At 39.2% G+C, this 24,022-nt stretch overlaps 1 protein-coding gene and 1 long non-coding RNA gene across 5 annotated transcripts; one reads left to right on the plus strand and one right to left on the minus strand.

Annotated features, from left to right (window-relative positions):
* Positions 1–579: 579 nt before the first annotated feature.
* On the minus strand, positions 580–2,919 carry LOC128197771 (uncharacterized). The gene is made up of 2 exons (XR_008250599.1): positions 2,514–2,919; positions 580–848 (listed from the first exon to the last, which is right to left on the minus strand). It is a non-coding gene; the product is annotated as an uncharacterized LOC128197771 (long non-coding RNA).
* A 3,248-nt stretch (positions 2,920–6,167) lies between these two features.
* LOC108320990 (cytochrome P450 71D11) lies at positions 6,168–12,109 on the plus strand. 4 transcript variants are annotated; one of them, XR_008250397.1, is made up of 4 exons: positions 6,168–7,114; positions 7,196–7,799; positions 8,283–11,667; positions 11,771–12,109. XR_008250397.1 is itself a non-coding variant. In XM_052880085.1 (3 exons), the coding sequence occupies exons 1-3, from the start codon at positions 6,206–6,208 to the stop codon at positions 8,285–8,287; spliced, it is 1,518 nt and encodes a 505-aa protein (XP_052736045.1). In that variant the 5' UTR covers positions 6,168–6,205; the 3' UTR covers positions 8,288–12,109. The 4 variants fall into 4 exon arrangements, 2 of the variants coding, with proteins under 2 accessions (XP_052736045.1, XP_017408086.1); XR_008250398.1 differs by having other exon boundaries at positions 8,283–11,647; XM_052880085.1 differs by having other exon boundaries at positions 8,283–12,109.
* The last annotated feature ends 11,913 nt before the right edge of the window (positions 12,110–24,022 follow it).

A 24,022-nucleotide genomic window follows, 5' to 3' on the forward strand; every position in this document is an offset into this window, starting at 1 on the left:
GTCAGATTCATTATCTTGAGAAAAGAACTGTGTTCACTTCAACAGGATAGAGTTAAATCGCAAATAAGTATAAATTAAAAGTATTTTTTATAAAATTATAATAATTTTAATGCAAAACGTTTATTTAAATATAATTTATATTATTATTTAGTTTATTATTTTGTGTATATGTAGTCTATCATACGCTTCTTGTAAAATGTTCTTTCATTCTCTCTCGTTGATTTATATCATCTTTATCAAACAAGCTAAAAAATAAGATTAAAATTTATTTACATATAAAATAATTTTTAATAACACTCTTATATAGTTTTTAAATGTTTATTTTAACTTATATGTAAATTCAATTAACCTATAAAATATATTTTTTGATATATTTTTCCTGTAAAATTTCATAAGAAACTCATCCAAATAGATTCGTAACTAAAGACTTTCTCCGGGTTAAAAATAAGTTTATAATGTAATTAAGAATTTATTTTATATAATTTTATTATATTTTTATTAAAAATTAATATAATTAAAAACAAGAAAAAAAATTGGAAATAAAATTTTAATGAATTAAAAGAAATACTTTTGAGAGGATTAGAGTAAAATTTGTAACATCCCGATTATGTAATAACAAATATTACATAATAAAGACGTCATCATTCAAATATAGAGAACAGTCAGAATACGACGTGTAATTTAAATACGAAATTACAGTCATCCAAAATAAAAGAAACGGAATTTTAAACTTAAACAATTTATAGATTCGAACACTACACGTGTTCAGATAGGAAATTCCTAAGAAGACTACTCCGCAGCCTCAGTATTCTCCAGCTCTTGCTCCAAAGGACTCTCCTCGACAACATCTGCTCCCATCCAAGTGGATGATCATCGCCGAATAACATAATCCAAATTGGCACACAACACAAACAATGCAAGGGTGAGCTAGATATAAAAAAAAACATGTTATATCAATATCACAGTTAACTCATGGTATCATACATAGATTTATATAAAAGAACAATTATAGCATGCTCATTGAACCACGACTCACACATCTTTACACTCGCATAGTTCTGCTGGCACTTCCCAACACTATGCAAGGTAAATCCACACATATGACTCATCCGGATTTGTATAACTGTCGAACCAACAGTCGTCTTTGCACTCGCATAGTCTGTTGGTCTTTCTCCAACACTAGCAAGGTAAATCCCCAACCTGCCTATCTCTGCCATCAAAGGCTATAGACGAGGACCTCCCTCTACTCTCACCACTGACACTGTTCTTCTCTATGTGAGCATGAACAATGCTTTGAGTGTAGGGATAGACAGACCGATCCTAGGTTCACTACAGTTATACTTAACAACCACAACATCACATAGTCATCTCTCCCTGAGATGTTCACTTCATACTCACATACATCCTTTACATTTACAATCATGTCATCGCAGTAATTATATTTCATACATTCTCATGCATTCACATACTTTCACATAAATCTCATCACGGTATACATTCCAAACATTTGTACTCATAATTCAACTCAAAAGAAAATAAATTTAGACAACATAATTTGTAGAATACTATTTGGACGTACGTCAATTTAGAACGTCAGGACGAACGTCAAAAATTTGATTTGGACGAACGCTTCAGCAACAGGCCGGACTGGACGAACGCTACGGACGAACGCTCAACAATTGAAAGACTTCTCTGGACGAACGCTAAGTTTGATACTTAGGCCGAATGCTCACTCAGATTGAAGGACGAACGCTATACTCAATTTGAAGGACGAACGCTTCACTTGTATGGAAGGACGAACGCTACACTTTAAGGACGAACGCCAACACTCTTCAAATTGAAGGCCGAACACTGCACTCAGGACGAACGCGAACGCTCGCCAAAAACGAAAACCGAACGCTCACTCCGATATAAGGACGAACGCTCAATATATTTTGGCCGTCGAGTCATTTTACGAACGAACGCTCATAATTGGGCGACAACTTAGACGAACGCGCAACGAGCCTTTATGGACGAACGTCCACACGAACAAAAACGAAAGTATAATATATTTCTAACTAAGGACGAACACGATACTCATACGCGCGAACGCTCGGCAGACTAAAACAAACGAGCGCTCAACAATGTTGACGAACGTTCAATTCGTCTAGTCGGACGAACGTTCAGAACAACAACCGAACGTTCAGGATTTTGCTACTTTGGACGAACGTTCAGAAAAATAACCGAACGTTCAGAATTTGTCTATTTTGGGCGAACGTTCTGAAAAATACCGAACGTTCAGAAATTTGGCTAATTTGGGCCGAACGTTCAGAAAAATACCTAACGTTCATTGGCTAAGTCATTTTAGGACGAACGTCCAATTTGAAGTCAAATTGGACGAACGGTTCTGCAGAATTTCTGTAGAATCAGTTTTCCAGAAACGTATAAACCCATTTTCATCTCCAAAATTTCCCAGATTTGCACCAAGCATAACAAAATTCAACAATCAAAGAAATATATCTAGCTCCCCTTACCTCTTGAAGACTTCCTTTGTGAATTCTTTGAATTTATCTCCTCCAAAACTTGCAGCTCCAAGAAAATCCACCAAGCTTTGAACTTCTCCTCTTTCACCACTTTGCAGCAAGAACTTCTCCCCTCTCACAAAAATTTCAGCAAGGATCTTTTCAGCCCTCCCAGTGCAGAACCCATAGCTCCCCTTTTAATCTCCCAAACTCTTCCCTCTTCCCCTCTTCTTCTCTTTCCTTTTCTTGTTTTCTTTTGTTTTGTTTTCAAAGGGGGAAGCAACATTCGCTGTCCCTTTGTGGCAGCGCACGTTCCTTCCTCCCCGTTCTCTCTCTCTCTTTTTTTTTTTTTTTTTTTTTTAACTTTTTTTTAAAAAAAAACGATTTCTTACAAAATTTGTCAACAAATTATTGTTATAATATATATATATATATATATATATATATATAATTTTTCAAATTTATTTTATAATTTATAGTTTGTCAATTTAATTTATTGTTTCTATAATTTTTAATTTGGTGGAGTGTTTATATTCTTTGTAATTCAGCAGTGGTTAATTAGGTGTGTAGGTGAGGAGGTTTATGTCATGACTATTATAATATATTTTCTTTTTTACAATTCTCATACAGGGTTTTTAATTAGTTACAAAAATTCCTTATATTAAGTAAAGTTAAGCAATGATTTTATATATTTTTTAACATTTTTATTAAATATTATCTTTAGAATACTAGTTAGTTAACTATATCTATCTTTCTTTGTCTATAATTAATAGACAAACTGTGTTCCCGTGGCCCCATTTTTTATTTCAACTCCTTCGTTTTCTTCCTCTTTGAATTATTTTCAAAGCCTCAAATGTAGTCTGTAAGCGTGCTATTTTTCTTTCTCTATATTTTCTTTTTTCTCTTCAATTGGATTTTGTCTATTTTACCACAACATCCTGATAAAAAGTAGTAATTAATTAAGAAGTACATCTATCTAATTAGTTTCTTCTTGTTTGGAACAAGGTAAATTTTTTTTTTATTTTTTGTAATCATTTTTTATCTTCATGGTCTTTCTTATTTTTAATAAATTTTAATAATAGTTGAAAACTTGGTAACCATCAACTTACTTTTAGAATTTCTTTTAATTAGGGTTTTATATTTGGAATCTCAGTTTTATGTTTTATCAAAGATATTTTAAGAGGAGTTAATTTAATTATTTTGTTTTAAGTTCTTTTGATTTGTGGTAAAAGGTATTCAGAAGACAATCTTGTTATCTGGTGGTTCTGATTTCAAATTTGAAATATACAATTGTATTACAAAAATCTATTTATTTATGATGATATTTTAGGACGAGAAAGAAGTCTTTATACAGAGAGACATACATTCTATATTTTCTAAATTTATATGAAAAATTTGTGAGGTTCACATCTTTATAGAAAATACATTGTCATAAAGTTGTTGCAAAATTATATTAATGACAAAAGTATCTTGTAAAAGAATTTGTTATACATTTTTATTCCTTAAGTATATATTAAACTTCCACTTAAGCTAGATTGCTTAAATAAGAGATAAGGTGTTTGAAGTGAAGTTACATTGTGAAAAAGTCATTAAGCTATCCTCACTTAAACGTAAGCATTTGTTTTAAAACAACCAGTTCGTTATAAAGAATGAATGAATGAATTAAATTATTTTCAAAATTTGTGTATTAATTTATTTTAGAAAGTGGTATTTATTGAAATATAGGAAAAGATCATACGCGATTTCAATTATAAAATTTCATTACTCTGCAATTAATTTTAGCATGCACAAATTTTAAATAAAATAAAAACATAAACTAAAAATACTATAATAAACTAAAAAAAACAACCGATTTTATATCATTTACCGTCTCATTATGACTGTTAGATAAATATAAAATAAACATGTATATCTATTTTATATTTAACAATGAACGAAAGTCTTAGTTTGCTTAAAGATTGATTAAGATTTTGGTGGCACTGATTCACCCTAATCCTTAATTCCTAGAATTTGACTATGATATGAATTACATCAAATATTAATTTCTAGTCAAATATAGTTAATATAAATATCTGAAAAAATGCTTATTTATTATTATCTATTATTTAATTACTTGAATTCTTTGAAAATATACACCTTTCATGATTTGTTTGATATGAGACGAATTCTTTTGAAACATGCAGTAATATATATGATTACTTTTTTTTTTGTTGTAGATTGGTTTAATTCATGTATATTTGATATGACTAGACCTCATATGCTTTGGTGACAATCCTAAAAACATCTGGTATACTCTTTTATCTCATCTAATTTTTATGGTTTTTTTATGTGTGCAAATTTAAATTATAAATTAAGAAAATAGATAAATTTTAAAAAAATTATAAAAATAAGCAAGTCGTGTATATTTTTTCAAATGAAGAAGTTGGTAGTCTTCTACAAAATTTTCGTTTTAATATTGTTGGAAGAGGAAGTCGGTTACCCCTTGAACGGTTTCAACACTAAAGTCACTAAAGTTGGCTACTCCTCACAACTTTAATAGTAAAAGTTGGTCACCCTAGTCCAGCTTGAAATGATAACTTCGGTCAAGTTTTATAGAGCTCGACTAGGATGAAGTTAAGTTCGACAAAACTACACAAAATTCGGACTAACGATGTTGAACTTAATAATAATGTTGTGGAGCTCGGTAGATGTATTGAACTTGGAAGGTATCATTCCTAACATCATATAATAAAAATATTTTTTACAAAGAAGAGTTATGACAGTAAAAACAACAGTTTACACAACACTTCATATTAAAGTTTAGTGTTAATACGAAGTGTCGTGCGAACAAATAATTTTTACTCTAAGAAATCTTCTTTCTAAAAGGCTTTATCATATTATGTTAGGAATGACACTTTTCTAACTCAACTACATCTAGTCGACTCCACAACATTATTAACATCGTCAATTTATGATGTCTCGTCGAGCTTAACTTCATTGTGATTGAAATCTATAAAATTGGTCGAACTCATGATTTCAACTCGGACTAAGGTGATCGACTTCACTGTTGAAGCCGTAAGAGGGTGATTGATTCCCATTTTTCAACAGACAACTTTTTCATTTGAAGTTGTACGAAAAATATTTATTTATTTTCGTAATTTTTTAAAATTTACCTATTTTCCTAATTTATGTTTGAAATTTCTCAGCATCCGTGAAAAAAAAAACTTTTATATTAGAGTTGATAATAGTATTGATTGTATGTGCTCCCACGTGAATTTTTACACAAAGCTCTTTCTTTGATTAGAAACAAAAATTGGATAAGAAGCTAATTCAACTTACAAACGCAGCTCATAAATAAGATAAGACTACGAGCCTTATATAATATATTTTATATGACTGGTGGATGTAAAATTTTTAAAGATCTTTTAGATATTGTAATTATACTTATGACATATCACTTGTCACATCTAGAATGATAGACAACATGGCTTTAAAATATTTTAAAATAAATACCTTGGTCTTGTAGTCATTAAATTGGAACAACAAGGGTGGTTGATCTTCTCACCTGTTTACCTACCTATCGTTTTCTTCATTTAAGAACAACATGGGGAAAAGAACATGTCTTGGATTCTCCCTTCATATTCATCACCACCAATCAATCTTTCTATATATATATATATATATATCATGAGTTGCAGAACCTTTTACCATTAACTTTTTGCACCATGGATTCTGAAATACTCCTTATCTTTTCCTTTCTCCTCTGCATGATTGTGGCACTGAAACTAGCGAGAAACCTCAACAAAAAAGGAAAGTCATCATCACTAAACATACCCCCTGGACCATGGAAGCTTCCTGTTATAGGAAACTTGCACCATCTTGTTTCATCCACACCACACCGAAAACTAAGAGACTTAGCCAAAATATACGGACCCATGATGCATCTCCAGCTAGGAGAGATCTTCATAATCGTTGTTTCCTCAGCAGAGTATGCGAAAGAGATCATGAAAACACATGATGCAACCTTTGCATCGAGACCTAAACTTCTGGCAGCAGATATAGCCTCTTATGGATACACAAACATTGCTTTTGCACCGTACGGAAGTTACTGGAAAAAGGTACGAAGAATCTGCACCATGGAGCTTCTGTCCCCGAAACGTGTCAGTTCATTCCAACCGATCAGAGAAGAAGAACTCACCAATCTGGTTCAAATTATTAGTTCACATGTTGGAGGGTCCCCCATCAACCTCACTAAAGAAGTGTCCTCATCAATGTATAACATCATTTCAAGAGCTGCTCTGGGGCAGAAGCGCACCAAAGACAACGATGAGTTCATGTCGATAGTCCAACAAGGAGTGCTTGGTGCAGGAGGTTTTGACATAGGAGAGTTGTTTCCTTCTGCTACATGGCTTCAACATCTCACTGGTTTGAGGCCTATGCTTGAGAAGGTGCATCAACAAATGGATCGGATACTGGAAGCCATCATCAACGAACACAGAGAAGCAAGATCCAAAGCCCAACATGGCCATGAATCAGTCGAAGATTTGGTAGATGTTCTCCTAAACTTCCATGATGCTAGTGATAGTAACCATGAAGTTGGCTTAACCATTGACAATATCAAAGCAGTAATCATGGTAAAGATTTCATGCCCTTTATAGAATTAAAATATGAAATCCTAAAATGAAATCCATAAAGAAGTGTGTCTTGCATTGCAGGACATTTTTGTAGCTGGAGTTGATCCTGTGGCAACTACCATAAACTGGGCAATGGCAGAGATGATGAAGAATCCAAGAGTGATGAAGAAAGCACAAGATGAAGTGAGAGAGGTGTTCAAAGAAAAGGGAAGGGTTGATGAGATTTGCATGAATGAACTACAATACTTGAAATTTGTCATGAAAGAAACCCTAAGGTTACACCCACCAGGAGTTCTTCTGGTTCCAAGAGAATGTGCAGAGACATGTGAGATTGATGGGTATGAGATACCAGAAAAAACTAAGGTATTGATAAATGCTTGGGCAATTGGAAGAGACCCAAAGTACTGGAGTGAAGCAGAGAGGTTTTATCCAGAGAGATTCATTGGCAGCTCCATTGATCTTAAAGGGAATCATTTTGAGTTCATTCCCTTTGGTGCTGGAAGAAGAATCTGTCCTGGCATTTCCTTTGGCTTGCCAACTGTTGAAGTCACTCTTGCTGTTTTGTTGTTTCACTTTGATTGGAAGCTTCCTAATGGAATCAAAAGTGAAGCCTTTGACATGACTGAGACATTTGGAGTCACTGTTGGATTAAAGAATGACATTTCCTTGATACCTCTCCCTGCTGGTAAGATATGTTTCTTTGCTAAATCATATTATCTCATAACCATCATAGTCTCACTCTTAACTATATAACTATCAAGTTAACCATTATATAAGAAAAAATTATATAAAAAAAGAATTATCTAATTTCACTGTTGATGTTCTTAAAGGGAAATTATGCAAAGAGTAAGGAAGTAAGCAGTGGAAGCAAAGAAGGGTGAGTGAGGAAGAAGATTTCCACACATATTTGTTGAAAAGTGAAATATGCATCAGTGTTTCAGTTCTTCAATAATGAATAATTGATCAGCGGATCAATTCTTTAAAAACTGTTACTGTAATACTTTTATGTTATTTTTCTTTTCTCAAGTATTGAATTGTAAGTTTCCTTTTTTTTTTCAGCATGTTTCATGTAAAGAACATTAATAAACGTGTTACTGCAGTTATAATTTCAGCTTTATGTTTCTCTCTCTTTTATGCATGGCTTATTTACGCTGTGTTCTTATGTTAGGATAGTACTGTTCACGGTGAATTGCGAGGACTGATTTGTGAAGAAACTGATGTTTGGTTGGGATAATTTGCGCGGAGGGAAAAGCGAGGATTTGCGAGATGGCTGAAATGATCGAAAGATTGAGGCCGAATGGTTGAAACCTGTGAGGTTGGATGGTTGGATAGTTGGGGTCGAATGGCCGGATGCCACGTTTGGCTAAGTCTTTGTGAGGTCGGATGACCGAGTAGTTAGGGTCGAATGACTGAAAGGTTGAGGCCGAATGACTGAAACCTATGAGGCCGAACGACCGAGACGTTGAGGCTAAATGGTTGGACAGTTGGGCGAAATGACTGGGAGGTTGAGGCCGAATGGGCGAAGCTTGTGAGGCCGAACGACCGAGACGTTGAGGTCGCGTGGCCGAATGCAGGATTCCGAATTCGCTAAGTCCTTGTGAGGTCGGATGACCAAGTAGTTGGGACTAGATGACCGGACACTTGGGGCAAAATGGCTGAAAGGTTGAGGTCGCGTGCTCGAATGTTGGATGCCAAATTTGGCTAAGTCCCTATGAAACCGGATGGCCAAGAAGTTGGGGCCAGATATCCGGATAGTTGGGGCCGAATAACCGAAAGGTTGAGGCCGAATGGCTGAAACCTGTGAGGCCGGATGGCCGGACAACTAGGGTCGAATGACCGAATGCTGAATGCCAAGTTTGGTTAAGTCTCTGTGAGATCGGATGACCGAAGCACTTAGGACCTAATAACCGAAAGGTTGAGGCCGAATGACTGAAACCTGTAAGGCCGGATGACCGAGTTGTTGAGGCCGGATGGCCGGACAGTTCTGGCCAAATGGCGGGATGCTGGATGCAAGTTTGGTTAAGTCTCTGTGAGGCCGGATGATCGAGCAATTAGGGTCGAATGGCCGAAATGTTGAGGCCGAATGGATGAAACCTGTCAAGCCGAACGACTGAGACGTTGAGGCTGGAGAGCCGGACAGCTAGGGCCGAATGGCCAGATGCTGGATGCCAAGTTTGGCTAAGTCTCTGTGAGGTCGGATGGTCGAGCAGTTGGGACCGAATGGCCGAAAGGTTGAGGCCAAATTGCTGAAACCTGTGACACCCAATGACCGAGACATTGAGGCTAGATGACCGAACAGTTAGGACCAAATGGTTGGAAGGTTGTGACCGATTGGATGAAGCTCGTGAGGCCGAACGACCAAGACGTTGGTTCCGCATGGTTGAATGCTGGATGCCAAATTTGGCTAAGTCCCTGTGAGGCCGGATGACCGAGCAATTGGGGCCGAATGGTCGGACAGTTGTGGACGAATGGTCGAAAGGTTGAGGCCGAATGGTTGAAACCCGTGATGCTAGATGGCCGGACAGTTGGGGGCGAATGGCCAGATGTTGGATGCCAAGTTTGGTTAAGTCTCTGTGAGGTTGGATGACCGAGCAATTGGGGCTGAATAACCGAAAGGTTGAGGCCGAATGACTGAAACTTATAAGGTCGGAAGACGGAGTAGTTGGGGCTGAATAGCCGAATGTTTGAGGCCGAATGGCTAAAACCTGTGAGGCCGAAATGACCGAGATGTTGAGGTCCGATGGTCGGACAGTTGGGGCCAAATGGCCGGATGCTGGATGCCAAGTTTGGCTAAGTCTTTGTGAGGTCTGATGGGCAAGCAGTTGGAGCCGAATGACTGAAAGGTTGAGGCCGAATGGTTGAAACCTGTGAGGCTGAACGGTCGAGACGTTGAGGCCGAATGACCGGACAGTTGGGGTCGGATGCTGGATGCTTGATGCCCAGTTTGGCTAAGTCTTTATGATGTCGAATGACTGAGCAGTTGGGACCGAATGGCTGAAACCTGTGAGGCCGAACGACCGAGACGTTGGGGCCAAATGCTTGAGGTCAATGTAAGGCCAAACGGTTGAAGCCACGAGATCGTCGTTCACCGCTCGTCCAAGTTGACTTGTTCCTTGAGAAACTTGTCGTTCATCAGCTTGGGCTTTGTCTAGAATCGGGCGACAGTGGTTCTGTAATGAACTCGTCGTTTACCGCCCGGCCAAGTTGACAGTGGTTCCTTGTGGAACTCGCCATTCATCAACTTGGGCTTTGTCTAGAATCAGGCTACAACGATTCTTTAATGAACTCACTGTTCACCGCTCGACCAAGTTGATAGTGGCTCCTTGAGGAACTCGTCGCTCATCAACTTGGGCTTTATCTAGAGTCGGGCGGCAATGATTCTTTATGAACTTGCCGTTCACCACCCAGTTAAGTTGGTAGTTCACTAAAGAACTCGCTCCTTTGGCTCCGGACGATAATGGTTCTTTATGAACTCGCCGATCTTCGCCCAGTTAAGTTGACAGTTCACTAAAAAACTCGCTCCTTTGGCTCCTGGTGGAAGTGGTTCTTTATGAACTCGTTGTTCACCGCCCGGTTAAGTTGGCAGTTCACTAAAGAACTCACTCCTTTGGTTCCAAGCGGTAGTGGTTCTTTATGAACTCGTCGTTCATCGCCCGGTTAAGTTGATGGTTCACTAAAGAACTCGCTCTTGTGAGGCTGTGGACGGTCGAGCAGTTGAGGCCATGGATGGCCGAGTAGTTGAGGCCGAAGGGTTGAATGTTTGATTCCAAATTTTAGCTAAGTACCTGTGAGGCCATGGATGACTAAGAAGTTGAGGCCGAAGGATCGAATGTTTGATTCCAAATTATGCTAAGTCCCTCTAAGGTTGGAGGGCCAAGCAATTGGGGCCGAATGGCCGAACAGTTGAGGTCGAAGGGCCGAATATTTGATGCCAAATTTGGTTGTACGTAAGGCCATAGACGATCGAGCAATTGGGGCTGGACGATTACGGTCATGGGAGACCATGGAGTTGAGGTCAAGTTAAGGTCCGACGATTAGGGCCATGGTCGGCCTTGAAGTTGAGGCCTAAGATAAGGCTGGACGAATGCGACCGTGGACGACCGTGAAATCGAATCCAAGTGTAAAATCACTTAATGGAGAGAGTTTCTTCAATCCATATCAATATGTAGGGGCCGGGTCGATAGAATGATGCAGAGACTATGTCCTTGTCTGGTTCCTCGTGGATCACAGGGGATGTTGCTCTGCCCCACAGTGGGTGCCAAAATGTTTTGGATGTAGGGTTGACGTCCTGTACTCAAAACACGCAAGATTGTGTGGATGGCTGGACGGACCTTGAAGACTGGGCAGACCTTGCAAACCGGACAAACTAAGCATTATTGAAGATCGAACAGGCGGGGCTCAGGGCGGACAAACACTGCTCCATGCACTAGGTTGAAGACTGATCGGACGTTTCTCTGTGCACTCCAGGTGGTCGTCCTCCTCCTTCTCCAAGCTGGGCGGGCGGGCACCTGTCAAAGGCACTCTGACGCTCAAGTTAGTAATGTAATCGAGCAGTAAGTAGTGCATATATATAGTGCATCATGTGTAGTCTGTTCTCGAAATCATACCTGGAATTTTTATTTATACTGATTGTAATGGGCTTTTACCTTTTGTCAGTGCAATCACGCCTTAATCTTCATTAGGGGCTTTAGTGAGCTATTATTGTTTATAACTCAACCTTGTAGTCGGCCCGCTGGATGGTCTGATGGTCGGTCGGCTCAGATGGTCAGCCTATGTAGTCGTCTTGGACGGCCGACCTGATCGTGTGCAGGAGGTTGTATGGTACACTGGGATCGTACGGTACAATAACCTACAAACTTGTTACCCATTCTTGGATTATGTTTGTACCCTTTGTTTGTGCATGTCATTGAGTTTTTGTAGTAGATGTATATATGATAATGATGATGTGTGAGTAAGGTTTCAAGTGATGAGAATATTGAGCATGTTCCAACTTTATGTCTCTTTTGATATATTCCCTACTTGGGAGTTAGCAATATGGGTCTTGATCCAGTTTCTCTATCTCATTGTTGGGTGTTGCTCCCTCCACCACCACCCTATACTTCCTCCACCTTCTCACATTATTTTAAGGCTTAATTACCTACTTAGTCCCCATGTTAGGAGTTAATTTTCTGTTTAGTACCCGGTTTTAAAAATGTAGGCATTTGGTACCTATGTTTTGAAATTTGTATCAATTCAATCCTATTCAGTTAACGGCGTTATAATTGATGCGAGAAATTAAGGACGTTAATGATAGCCTGGGTGGAATAACTATCAAATGTTTGAATGCATCTTCATTAACGTCCTTAATTTCTCGCATCAATTATAACGCCGTTAACTGGATAGGATTGAATTGATACAAATTTCAAAATATAGGTACCAAATGCCTACATTTTTAAAACCGGGTACTAAACAGAAAATTACCTCCTAACATGGGGACTAAGTAGGTAATTAAGCCTTATTTTAAATACATTTATATCCTTAAGTTAAAAAGATTTTTACTTTTACCCTATTTTAAATAATTTGAAACCCTAATTTTACTTTCCCAGCATCCACTCACGAAACTTTCTTCCCCTTTCCCCATTTTTGTTTCACCTCCCCAGCTCCCGCACTTCCATTCCTTTTTCTTTCTAGTTTTTTTTTTGGTTTAAAAGCTTCCATTGCCGCCGTAGTGTGAAGGAGCGTCGCCGTCGTGGTGTGGAGGAACATCGAGGAGCGTCCAGAGCATGAACCAGCACGAGGAAGTATACAACAACAGAGGTGACATCCTTCAGCGGATGTCTCCTAATAAAACAAACTCTAAAATAAAAAAAAGTAACCTTTAAATGGAGGTGACATCTTCAACAGATGTCAACATCCGTTTAAGGTAAAACGGATATCGACATTCGATTTTCCTTAAACGGAACGGATGTCACCTCCGTTGAAGGATGTCACCTCCGTTTTAAAGGTTACGTTTTTTATTTTAGGAATTTATTTCAAGGTTTATTCAAATACGAGGAAGCACGACACACACTGCACCACTCCACGTACTGCACCACGAGAGCGATACTACACCACGAGAAGGAGACTCCTTGATAATTCTTTCCACCACCACCAACCTTTGCAACTTGTAGTATCTCACAACGATGAAAGAAAGAGATAAAGAAATATAATATTAAAATGAAATAAAAATATTTTACTCATGTACGATACTATAATAGGTTATTAGTAAAATAGGTTGTGAATGAGTGAAATTAAAAAATAATAATCCTAAAAATAAAATTTTACTGAGGAACAAAATAGTAAAAAGAAAGTGGAGGGAGCAACATTTTTGACAGGTCTAGTGATCCGGACCCAGACAACATGTCTTTTATCTTGCATTCTTTTTAGAAATAAAATAGTATAAAATAATTAAAAAATTGAAAATTAAAATAGTAGAGGATAAAAAGTTGGAATATTAGTGTATGAATTTCCATATTTATAATTGGGTTAGACTATTAATATATTATTTTCAAATTTGTAATTTATTATTATATTTTTTTTATGCTAAAAAGAAAAGCTCGTGGATTGGTTCTAATTCATAAGGTTTTGAGATATTTAGTGTTATGTGTAACATCCCAATTGTATAATAACAATTATTACATAATAAAGACATCAACATTCCAATAAAGAGAATAGTCGGAGCATGACGTGTAATTAAATGTGAAATTACAGTCATCCAAAATAAAAGAAACGGACATTTAAACTTAAACAGTTTATAGAATCGAACACTACACGTGTTCAGATAGGAAATTCTTAAGAAGACTACTCCGCAGCTTCAGTGTCCTCCAGCTCTTGCTCCAAAGGGATCTCCTTGACGACATCTGCTCCCATCCAAGTGGATGATCATCGCAAGAGAAACATACCCAAACAGCACACAACACAAACAATGCAAGGGTGAGCTAGATATAAAAAGCATGTTATACCAATATCACAGTTAACTCATGGTATCATACATAGATTCATATAAAAGAACAATTATAGCATGCTCATTGAACCACAACTCACACATCTTTACACTCGCATAGTTCTGCTGGCACTTCCCAACACTATGCAAGTGAATCCACACATACGACTCATCTTTACACTCGCATAGTTCTGCTGGCACTCCCCAACACTATGCAAGGTAAATACACACAATTCCCCTTTACACTCGCATAGTCTGCTGGCACTCCCCAACACTATGCAAAGTAAACACACGATTCCTCTTTACAATCGCATAGTCTGTTGGCACTCCCCAACACTATGCAAGGTAAACACACACGATTCATCTTTACACTCGCATAGTCTGCTGGCACTCCCCAACACTATGCAAGATAAACACACGATTCCTCTTTACACTCGCATAGTCTGCTGGCACTCCCCAACACTATGCAAGATAAATACACACAATTCAATTCTAGAGAAAATCAACTTTGAACCCAATACTATTCATCCGAACACTATTCATTTCAGACACTAAACGGACGACCACTGTTCACCACGGTCTATTGACGAACGTTCATTGTTGAACGGTTCGGACGGACGCTCGCTGCTGAGCAGTCTGGACGAACGCTCGCTGCTGAGCAGTCTGGACGAACGCTCACTGCTGAACCATCCGGACGAACGCTCGTGGTCTGAACGAACGCTGACGAATACGGATGAACACTCCTGAACGAACGCGGACGAACGTTCGCGGACGAACACTCCTGGACGAACGCAGACGAACACGGATGAACACTCCTGGACAAACGCGGACGAACACGGATGAATACTCCTGGACGAACGCTCGCTCACAAGTTGAAGGGCGAACGCTCGCTTACAGAAACTTAAGGCCGAATGCTTGGTCGAGCAAATTGGACGAACGTCCAATTTGGCTCGGACGAACGCGCTCCGCAGCATCTCGCGCTCGGGCGCGGCATTTCCCGAGGCTGGGGCGCCTGGGCGCGACAGGGGGCGCCCGGGCGTGAATTCTACAGAATGCAGAATTCTGCAGATTTGAGGCCAGAACCTCGATTTACCATTTTCAACCCTTTTTATTAACTTCTAACACCCTAAATTCATGTTTTATACTAGATTGGGCTTACCTAATTGATTATAACCGTTCCTTATTCAATTCTTAAGGGATTCATACTCAAATTCAACCATAAAACACCAATTTTCATAACTTTGATACTCAAAATCCAATTCCACTACTTTGCACCTATTTTGATCAATTTGATAATTCTAACAAGTCACAATACAGTGGGTGAAACTGTTCCAATAGTCCAATTACACTCTTAACCTCAAATGCTCAAAATCACTACCTCACTTCCTCTCAAAATAACTAAAAAGCTACAAAATCCTAATTTCCTTCAATTCCAAAGCATACAAGATTTCATACATGAATCAACATATCATTTTCAGTCCAAGCATACACACAACCTCAAATTTCCAGCATCTACATCATGCAACGACTACCAACATACAGAAAATCCAACTCCCCTTACCTCTTGAAGACCTCCTAGCCAAACTTGAATGCAGTGTGAATCTCCTTCTAACTCCAAAGCTCTAAACTTCACCACTGGATGCAGCAAGCTTCCTCTTCTTCTTCTCCAATACGTGCAGCAAGCTTCCTCTCCTTCTCCAAGTGCCGAACCCAACCCTTCAAACCCAAAGTTTCTCTCCTTAAGAAGAAAGAAATGGTGCACTCCTCAGCCTATCAAAACCTCAGCCGTCCCACTCTCCTTCCTCAGTGCCCAATCCACTAATGGAGGTAAGTGATGATGGTGCTTGGAGCACTTCTTGGTGGCTGGAACACTCCAAGGTGGGGAGACCCACCACCATCCACTGCTGCCCACTTGAAGCTCCACTAGCCGCCCACTACCTCAGCTGCAGCCGTCCACCACTACCAAAAGAAAGAGGACGTGCGGTCCTCACACCCTCCACTGGTAGCAGGAAGTGATCTCCTCCCCCACCACTTTCATTTTAAAATGCACGGTCCTTACATTCTCCCCAACAACAAAAATTTTCGTCCTCGAAAATTAAGCTTTACCAAAACCAGTCGAGATAAGCTACTCCCACCTTACCTCTAACTTCCAGGTAGAGTCGCTTGTTCTACCATCCCAGATGACCTTTACTCGTTTGACAGTTCATCCTTAATCCTTACTGGTTGTACTTGAACTGACAAATATTCTCTTAACGTCAAGCATTGTCCTAAGGTGATCTTCATGCTCACGTGAAGGGGTAAACCAGAAACTTCTTCAGGAAACCAACGGTGAGATTTTACAATCCAACTCTTCCGTGCCGCATGATTCGAAACTTGAGTCGCTGCCACCGGTGATAACACTAAGAAGCAACTAACACCTTCCAGGGGGTCTTGCTTCACGATGCCGATCGACAAAGTCTTCATCCGGAAAACGACATCTCCTTATCATCGCAGTTGATAAGGATACGCTTGATGGATAGCCAATCCATTCTCGAAATACTTCTAATCCTTGCAAAGGTAAACTGATGAGATTTACCTTGAACCGATGTCCCTTACGACATTCGGATAACGGACACACACAGAAGAAGTCCCAATTAATCCTGATGTTGGTGTAGACACCAATAGGTCAACGCCTAACTCTTCTACAGACATACCCAAATTTTCAACACCTGCCTTCGCTATGAAGGAGTGTGTTGTCCCCAAAATCAAAAGCACAACACAAAGCACACCAAGAAAGTATACAATCACAGATGAGGATATTACCTGAGCTGACCGCCTTTGACCCAACCAAGGCGTAGACTTTGCCCACCGTCAGAGTTCTGCCACCTTCCCTGGGTGGAGGCAAATCAGTCCTCTGTGCCTGAGACCCAGATCCTATTGCAGAAGTACACTCATCAGCAAAGTGTCCCTCTTTCCCGCACTTGAAACACTTCACTGCTCTTTTTCTAAGAGGGCAGTCGCTTCAATAATGAGGTCCTCCACAATTAAAGCATTTAACGGTGCCGGATGACCCAGCTGGTCCTGACTGCACAGTTGGTTGATAGGATGGACCCTTAGACCCAGAAGAGAAGGATGGTCTAGCGTAAGGCGTCTTCTTAATGCTAATTCCACCACGAGATCCAGATGGTCCCCCATTCTTAGCAGGCTGATCCGACTGTCCTTCAGATTCACTCTTTGTCTTCTCTAGATCACGAGACATCTCCACCAATGTAGGGAACTCTCTGATGCGTAACCCTTTTACCAGCAACTTGATATCTTTCCTCAGGCCATTCTCAAATTTTCTACACTGCCACTCTTCATCTACTGCCATAGTGTTGAAACGAAGCAAATGCTTGAAGCGGTTTGCATATTCCGACACCGATCCGTCGCCTTGCACCAGTTCTAGGAATTCCACTTCCTTTGCAAATCTCACACTGTTTGGGAAGTACTCAGTGTAAAATTTGGTCTTAAACAACTCCCAAGTAATAGGAGTCCCACTCCTTTCAAGGATCATCTTCATGCTGTTCCACCAATGGCCAGCTTCCCCGGTAAGCAGATATTGAGTATAGGCTAACTTCTTCTCATCAGGACATCCCTTAGCTTCGAATATCCTCTCCATGTCCCCAAACTAGTGATCGGCTTCATCAGGGCCACACTTACCAGTGAATCTTGCTGGGCAATGTTGCAGAAAGCTCTTTAAGCTCCACTCTTGTGCAGGGATCACAACTGAAGAAACACTCGGAGGAGTCCTAGCATTAGTCATAAATTCCATGAACTCCCTCTGAGTGTTCTCGGAAGACACTCTTGCATTCTCAGCGGATACCCTTGCGGCTTCAAGATTTTGCAATGCAAAGGTATTCTGTTGAATCAACGTAGCATTCTGCTGTTGCAACGCCTGGAGCACCGCATTCAACATCTGATTAGAGTCCGGTTGATCGACTTGCGGAGGAGAACGATGAGGAGACGTAGGTGCCATCTTCTGCCCACACAGAGAGAAAAACCATTAGATTGATTCAAGCTAACACAACTTCCTATACGAGACTAGAGTACGCAATCACAAACGAAGCACACCCACAACCTACAGGTTTCTAAGGAAAGAACTGCTCCCCAATCCCTTCTTCTTCTACTTCCTATCAGAATAACGATTTCCCATGGTCCACTTATTTCTTTCTTAACTTAAGCTTCAAACCATCTATCACTTCTCTTATTCAGATTCCAACCATCACTGATATACTATACCCAACTTATTTCTCAAATCGTGTCATAACCACGCATCCAAAGCTTCTCTAAATCTGACCTCTGAACTTCTTGCGAACGTATTATATAAGATCTTGCGACTTTGTTTTCTTGAAATTTTCTTCACCCCTAACATTACTTCTAAACTCCAATATCTTCACTCGTCCTCCGAAGCTTAACTTTTAGTCTTCTAACTCCTATCTTCGAGGCAAGAACTTGTCTTAACGGTTTAAACCAATTCCACTAAAAGTATACAACTCAAGTTGTCCTTGAATATGTATTCCTCTACTACTCTAGGGCACAACACACCACCACAAAACAAGAACCAGACAGGAATTACTACGGGAAACAACACTGAAACTCTAACTCTTTCTTACCTCAAACCTTCAGAATTAAGAAAGGAAAATCATCTACGATGAAAGTCATGAGTGTGCACCCTCATTACTCTTATCAAGACATTTTCTGTTCTTAAATCTTCTAGTTAGATACACTTTACTATATAGACTTGAAAGAAATGGTAAATCATACCATCTACCCCCAAGTCCTCACAAAGAAGACACGGCAAACCCACAACACAAAGGTCATCCTAAGGACGAACTGCTCTGATACCATTAATGTAACATCCCAATTGTATAATAACAATTATTACATAATAAAGACGTCAACATTCCAATAAAGAGAACAGTCGGAGCATGACGTGTAATTAAATGTGAAATTACAGTCATCCAAAATAAAAGAAACGGACATTTAAACTTAAACAGTTTATAGAATCGAACACTACACGTGTTCAGATAGGAAATTCTTAAGAAGACTACTCCGCAGCTTCAGTGTCCTCCAGCTCTTGCTCCAAAGGGATCTCCTTGATGACATCTGCTCCCATCCAAGTGGATGATCATCGCAAGAGAAACATACCCAAACAGCACACAACACAAACAATGCAAGGGTGAGCTAGATATAAAAAGCATGTTATACCAATATCACAGTTAACTCATGGTATCATACATAGATTCATATAAAAGAACAATTATAGCATGCTCATTGAACCACAACTCACACATCTTTACACTCGCATAGTTCTGCTGGCACTTCCCAACACTATGCAAGTGAATCCACACATACGACTCATCTTTACACTCGTATAGTTCTGTTGGCACTCCCCAACACTATGCAAGGTAAACACACAATTCATCTTTACACTCGCATAGTCTGCTGGCACTCCCCAACACTATGCAAAGTAAATACACACAATTCCCCTTTACACTCGCATAGTCTGCTGGCACTCCCCAACACTATGCAAAGTAAACACACGATTCCTCTTTACAATCGCATAGTCTGCTGGCACTCCCCAACACTATGCAAGGTAAACACACACGATTCATCTTTACACTCGCATAGTCTGCTGGCACTCCCCAACACTATGCAAGATAAACACACGATTCCTCTTTACACTCGCATAGTCTGCTGGCACTCCCCAACACTATGCAAGGTAAACACACACGATTCATCTTTACACTCGCATAGTCTGCTGGCACTCCCCAACACTATGCAAGATAAACACACGATTCATCTTTACACTCGCATAGTCTGCTGGCACTCCCCAACACTATGCACGATAAACACACGATTCCTCTTTACACTCGCATAGTCTGCTGGCACTCCCCAACACTATGCAAGGTAAACACACACGATTCATCTTTACACTCGCATAGTCTGCTGGCACTCCCCAACACTATGCAAGATAAACACACGATTCATCTTTACACTCGCATAGTCTGCTGGCACTCCCCAACACTATGCAAGATAAATACACACAATTCAATTCTAGAGAAAATCAACTTTGAACCCAATACTATTCATCCAAACACTATTCATTTCAGACACTAAACGGACGACCACTGTTCACCACGGTCTATGGACGAACGTTCATTGTTGAACGGTTCGGACGAACGCTCGCTGCTGAGCAGTCTGGACGAACGCTCGCTGCTGAGCAGTCTGGACGAACGCTCACTGTTGAACCATCCGGACGAACGCTCGTGGTCTGAACGAACGCTGACGAACACGGATGAACACTCCTGAACGAACGCGGACGAACGTTCGCAGACGAACACTCCTGGACGAACGCAGACGAACACGGATGAACACTCCTGGACGAACGCTCGCTCACAAGTTGAAGGGCGAACGCTCGCTTACAGAAACTTAAGGCCGAATGCTTGGTCGAGCAAATTGGACGAACGTCCAATTTGGCTCGGACGAACGCGCTCCGCAGCATCTCGCGCTCGGGCGCGACATGCCGGGCGCGACATTTGCCGAGGCTGGGGCGCCTGGGCGCGACAGGGGGCGCCCGGGCGTGAATTCTGCAGAATGCAGAATTCTGCAGATTTGAGGCCAGAACCTCGATTTACCATTTTCAACCCTTTTTATTAACTTCTAACACCCGAAATTCATGTTTTATACTAGATTGGGCTTACCTAATTGATTATAATCGTTCCTTATTCAATTCTTAAGGGATTCATACTCAAATTCAACCATAAAACACCAATTTTCATAACTTTGATACTCAAAATCCAATTCCACTACTTTGCACCTATTTTGATCAATTTGATAATTCTAACAAGTCACAATACAGTGGGTGAAACTGTTCCAATAGTCCAATTACACTCTAAACCTCAAATGCTCAAAATCACTACCTCACTTCCTCTCAAAATAACTAAAAAGCTACAAAATCCTAATTTCCTTCAATTCCAAAGCATACAAGATTTCATACATGAATCAACATATCATTTTCAGTCCAAGCATACACACAACCTCAAATTTCCAGCATCTACATCATGCAACAACTACCAACATACAGAAAATCCAACTCCCCTTACCTCTTGAAGACCTCCTAGCCAAACTTGAATGCAGTGTGAATCTCCTTCTAACTGCAAAGCTCTAAACTTCACCACTGGATGCAGCAAGCTTCCTCTTCTTCTTCTCCAGTACGTGCAGCAAGCTTCCTCTCCTTCTCCAAGTGCCGAACCCAACCCTTCAAACCCAAAGTTTCTCTCCTTAAGAAGAAAGTAATGGTGCACTCCTCAGCCTATCAAAACCTCAGCCGTCCCACTCTCCTTCCTCAGTGCCCAATCCACTAATGGAGGTAAGTGATGATGGTGCTTGGAGCACTTCTTGGTGGCTGGAACACTCCAAGGTGGGGAGACCCACCACCATCCACTGCTGCCCACTTGAAGCTCCACTAGCCGCCCACTACCTCAGCTGCAGCCGTCCACCACTACCAAAAGAAAGAGGACGTGCGATCCTCACACCCTCCACTGGTAGCAGGAAGTGATCTCCTCCCCCACCACTTTCATTTTAAAATACACGGTCCTTACATTATGGACTTTTTTTAATAAGAGATAATTTTGACTTTGTGAGTTTTTGACTTCAACTTACATAGACTAGGGTTAAGTCTTTTAATATAAGCTTATCTGACATGGCAAAATAAGTCTATTCTTCTTTAGTTTATTATTTTGATCAAATCAGTTTTCTACTATTTTTAGAATTAGGAAAAATATTTTGAGAATTTTGTAGTGTGAGAATGCATTTTGGCAGCACGTGATATTAGTGTTGAAAGATTGACGTGGAATATAAAGAAAATATTTAGTTGATGAAAGAAGTTTGGGTGAAAACACTACTTTTAAGTCTTGGATTTACGCTTTTTAATATCATTAAAAAATATATTTAGAATAATATATTTAGAATTGTGTGAACTAAATTAAGAAAGAAAATTAAAATTTTACAAATATTTGAATATTGAAATTAATGTTTCGCCAATAACAATATTCTTTAAGTTTTTTCAGAGGATTGTTATGTAGGATAAAAATCCCTTAAATATTGTGAATGTGTATATGCGATTGCTATTATTATTTGACAATTAAAAAAAAGGTGTGTTTCTCTAATATCCAGTTCTTAATAATATTATATTTCGTTTACTTTGATATTTATTACAATGATAAAAATATTTGTGTTTGTAGTTATTCGAGAATAAATTTCGTCATAGTTCATATTTGTAACTATTTATTATCATGGTTAATGAAGAATAAATATTTTAATATCTATTTATAAACGGACATATATCAACAATGTAAAAAATAAAAATAAAACTTTTAATTTAAATTTTATTAAGTTAAAATTTAATTAAAATTAAAATTAATTAATATCTTATTAGGTTAAATTTAATTTACTTTATATTATATTTTATATTTTTCTATAATTTTACTTAAATTTTATTTTAAAATTTTATAAAATATATTTTTAAATGTTTGCGAGTATTCATTAAATACATACAAGTTTTAAATTACATGTGAGTATTTTTAAATATGTATATACACAAGCATGTGGATAACAAGTAGATTTTTTTTTTGTTGCGGATAGATAATGAATAGACGTCATTCTTAATCTATAATAACAAAATTATTTAATAATAATTGTTACTAATATATTCTTATTGTAACATCCCGATTATATAATAACAAATATTACATAATAAAGACGTCATCATTCAAATATAGAGAACAGTCAGAATATGACGTGTAATTTAAGTACGGAATTACAGTCATCCAAAATAAAAGAAACGGAAATTCAAACTTAATAGTTTATAGATTAGAACACTACACGTGTTCAGATAGGGAATCCTAAGAAGACTACTCCGCAACCACGTTATTCTCCAGCTCTTGCTCCAAAGGACACTCCTCGACAACGTCTGCTCCCATCCAAGTGGATGATCATCGCCAAAGAAATATATCCAAATTGGCACACAACACAAACAATGCAAGGGTGAGCTAGATATAAAAAGCATGTTATCATACATAGATTTATATAAAGAATAATTTAGGCATGCTTATTAAACCACAATGCACATATTCACACGACTCATATTTACACTCGCATAGTTCAGCTGGCACTCCCCGACACTATGCAAGGTAAATTCCCAACACAAATGACTCATCCGGATTTGTATAACTGTCGAACCAACAGTCGTCTTTGCACTCGCATAGTCTGTTGGTCTTTCTCCAACACTAGCAAGGTAAATCCCCAATCTGCCTATCTCTGCCATCAAAGGCTATAGACGAGGACCTCCCTCTACTCTCACCACTGACACTGTTCTTCTCTATGTGAGCATGAACAATGCTTTGAGTGTAGGGATAGACAGACCGATCCTAGGTTCACTACAGTTATACTCAACAACCACAACATCACATAGTCATCTCTCCCTGAGATGTCCACTTCATACTCACATACATCATTTACATTTACAATCATATCATCGCAGTAATCATATTTCATACATTCTCATGCATTCACATACTTTCACATAAATCTCATCACAGTATACATTCCAAACATTTGTACACATAGTTCAATTTAATAGAAAATGGATTTAGAAGACATTTTTGGTAAAGTATTAATTGGTCGAGCACTATTCACCGAACACCATGGGACGCACGTTCTGAACGAACGCCATATACGAGCCGAACACTATTTGGCCGAACGTCCAAAATGCTTTGGACGCATGCTCCTGGACGAACGCTATCTGGACGAACGTCACTTTCCAATCACCAGACCGAACACGATTTGGACGGACGTCCTCAGGTCAGGTCGAACGCTCATAACTGAATGCTGAATGCCATTTGCCGAACGCAAAAACCGAACGCTAT

The sequence above is a fragment of the Vigna angularis genome, chromosome 7 (assembly GCF_016808095.1).
Source record: "Vigna angularis cultivar LongXiaoDou No.4 chromosome 7, ASM1680809v1, whole genome shotgun sequence".
Lineage (NCBI taxonomy): Eukaryota > Viridiplantae > Streptophyta > Magnoliopsida > Fabales > Fabaceae > Vigna > Vigna angularis.

What these genes read in the sequence shown, in the direction of transcription:
- LOC108320990 (XM_017552597.2), top strand. Translation starts at nt 6,206, where the DNA reads ATGGATTCTGAAATACTCCTTATCTTTTCCTTTCTCCTCTGCATGATT. An exon ending in ATATCAAAGCAGTAATCATG is followed by an intron (nt 7,115 to 7,195) that starts GTAAAGATTTCA and finishes CTTGCATTGCAG; the next exon opens with GACATTTTTGTAGCTGGAGT. An exon ending in CTTGATACCTCTCCCTGCTG is followed by an intron (nt 7,800 to 7,944) that starts GTAAGATATGTT and finishes ATGTTCTTAAAG; the next exon opens with GGAAATTATGCAAAGAGTAA.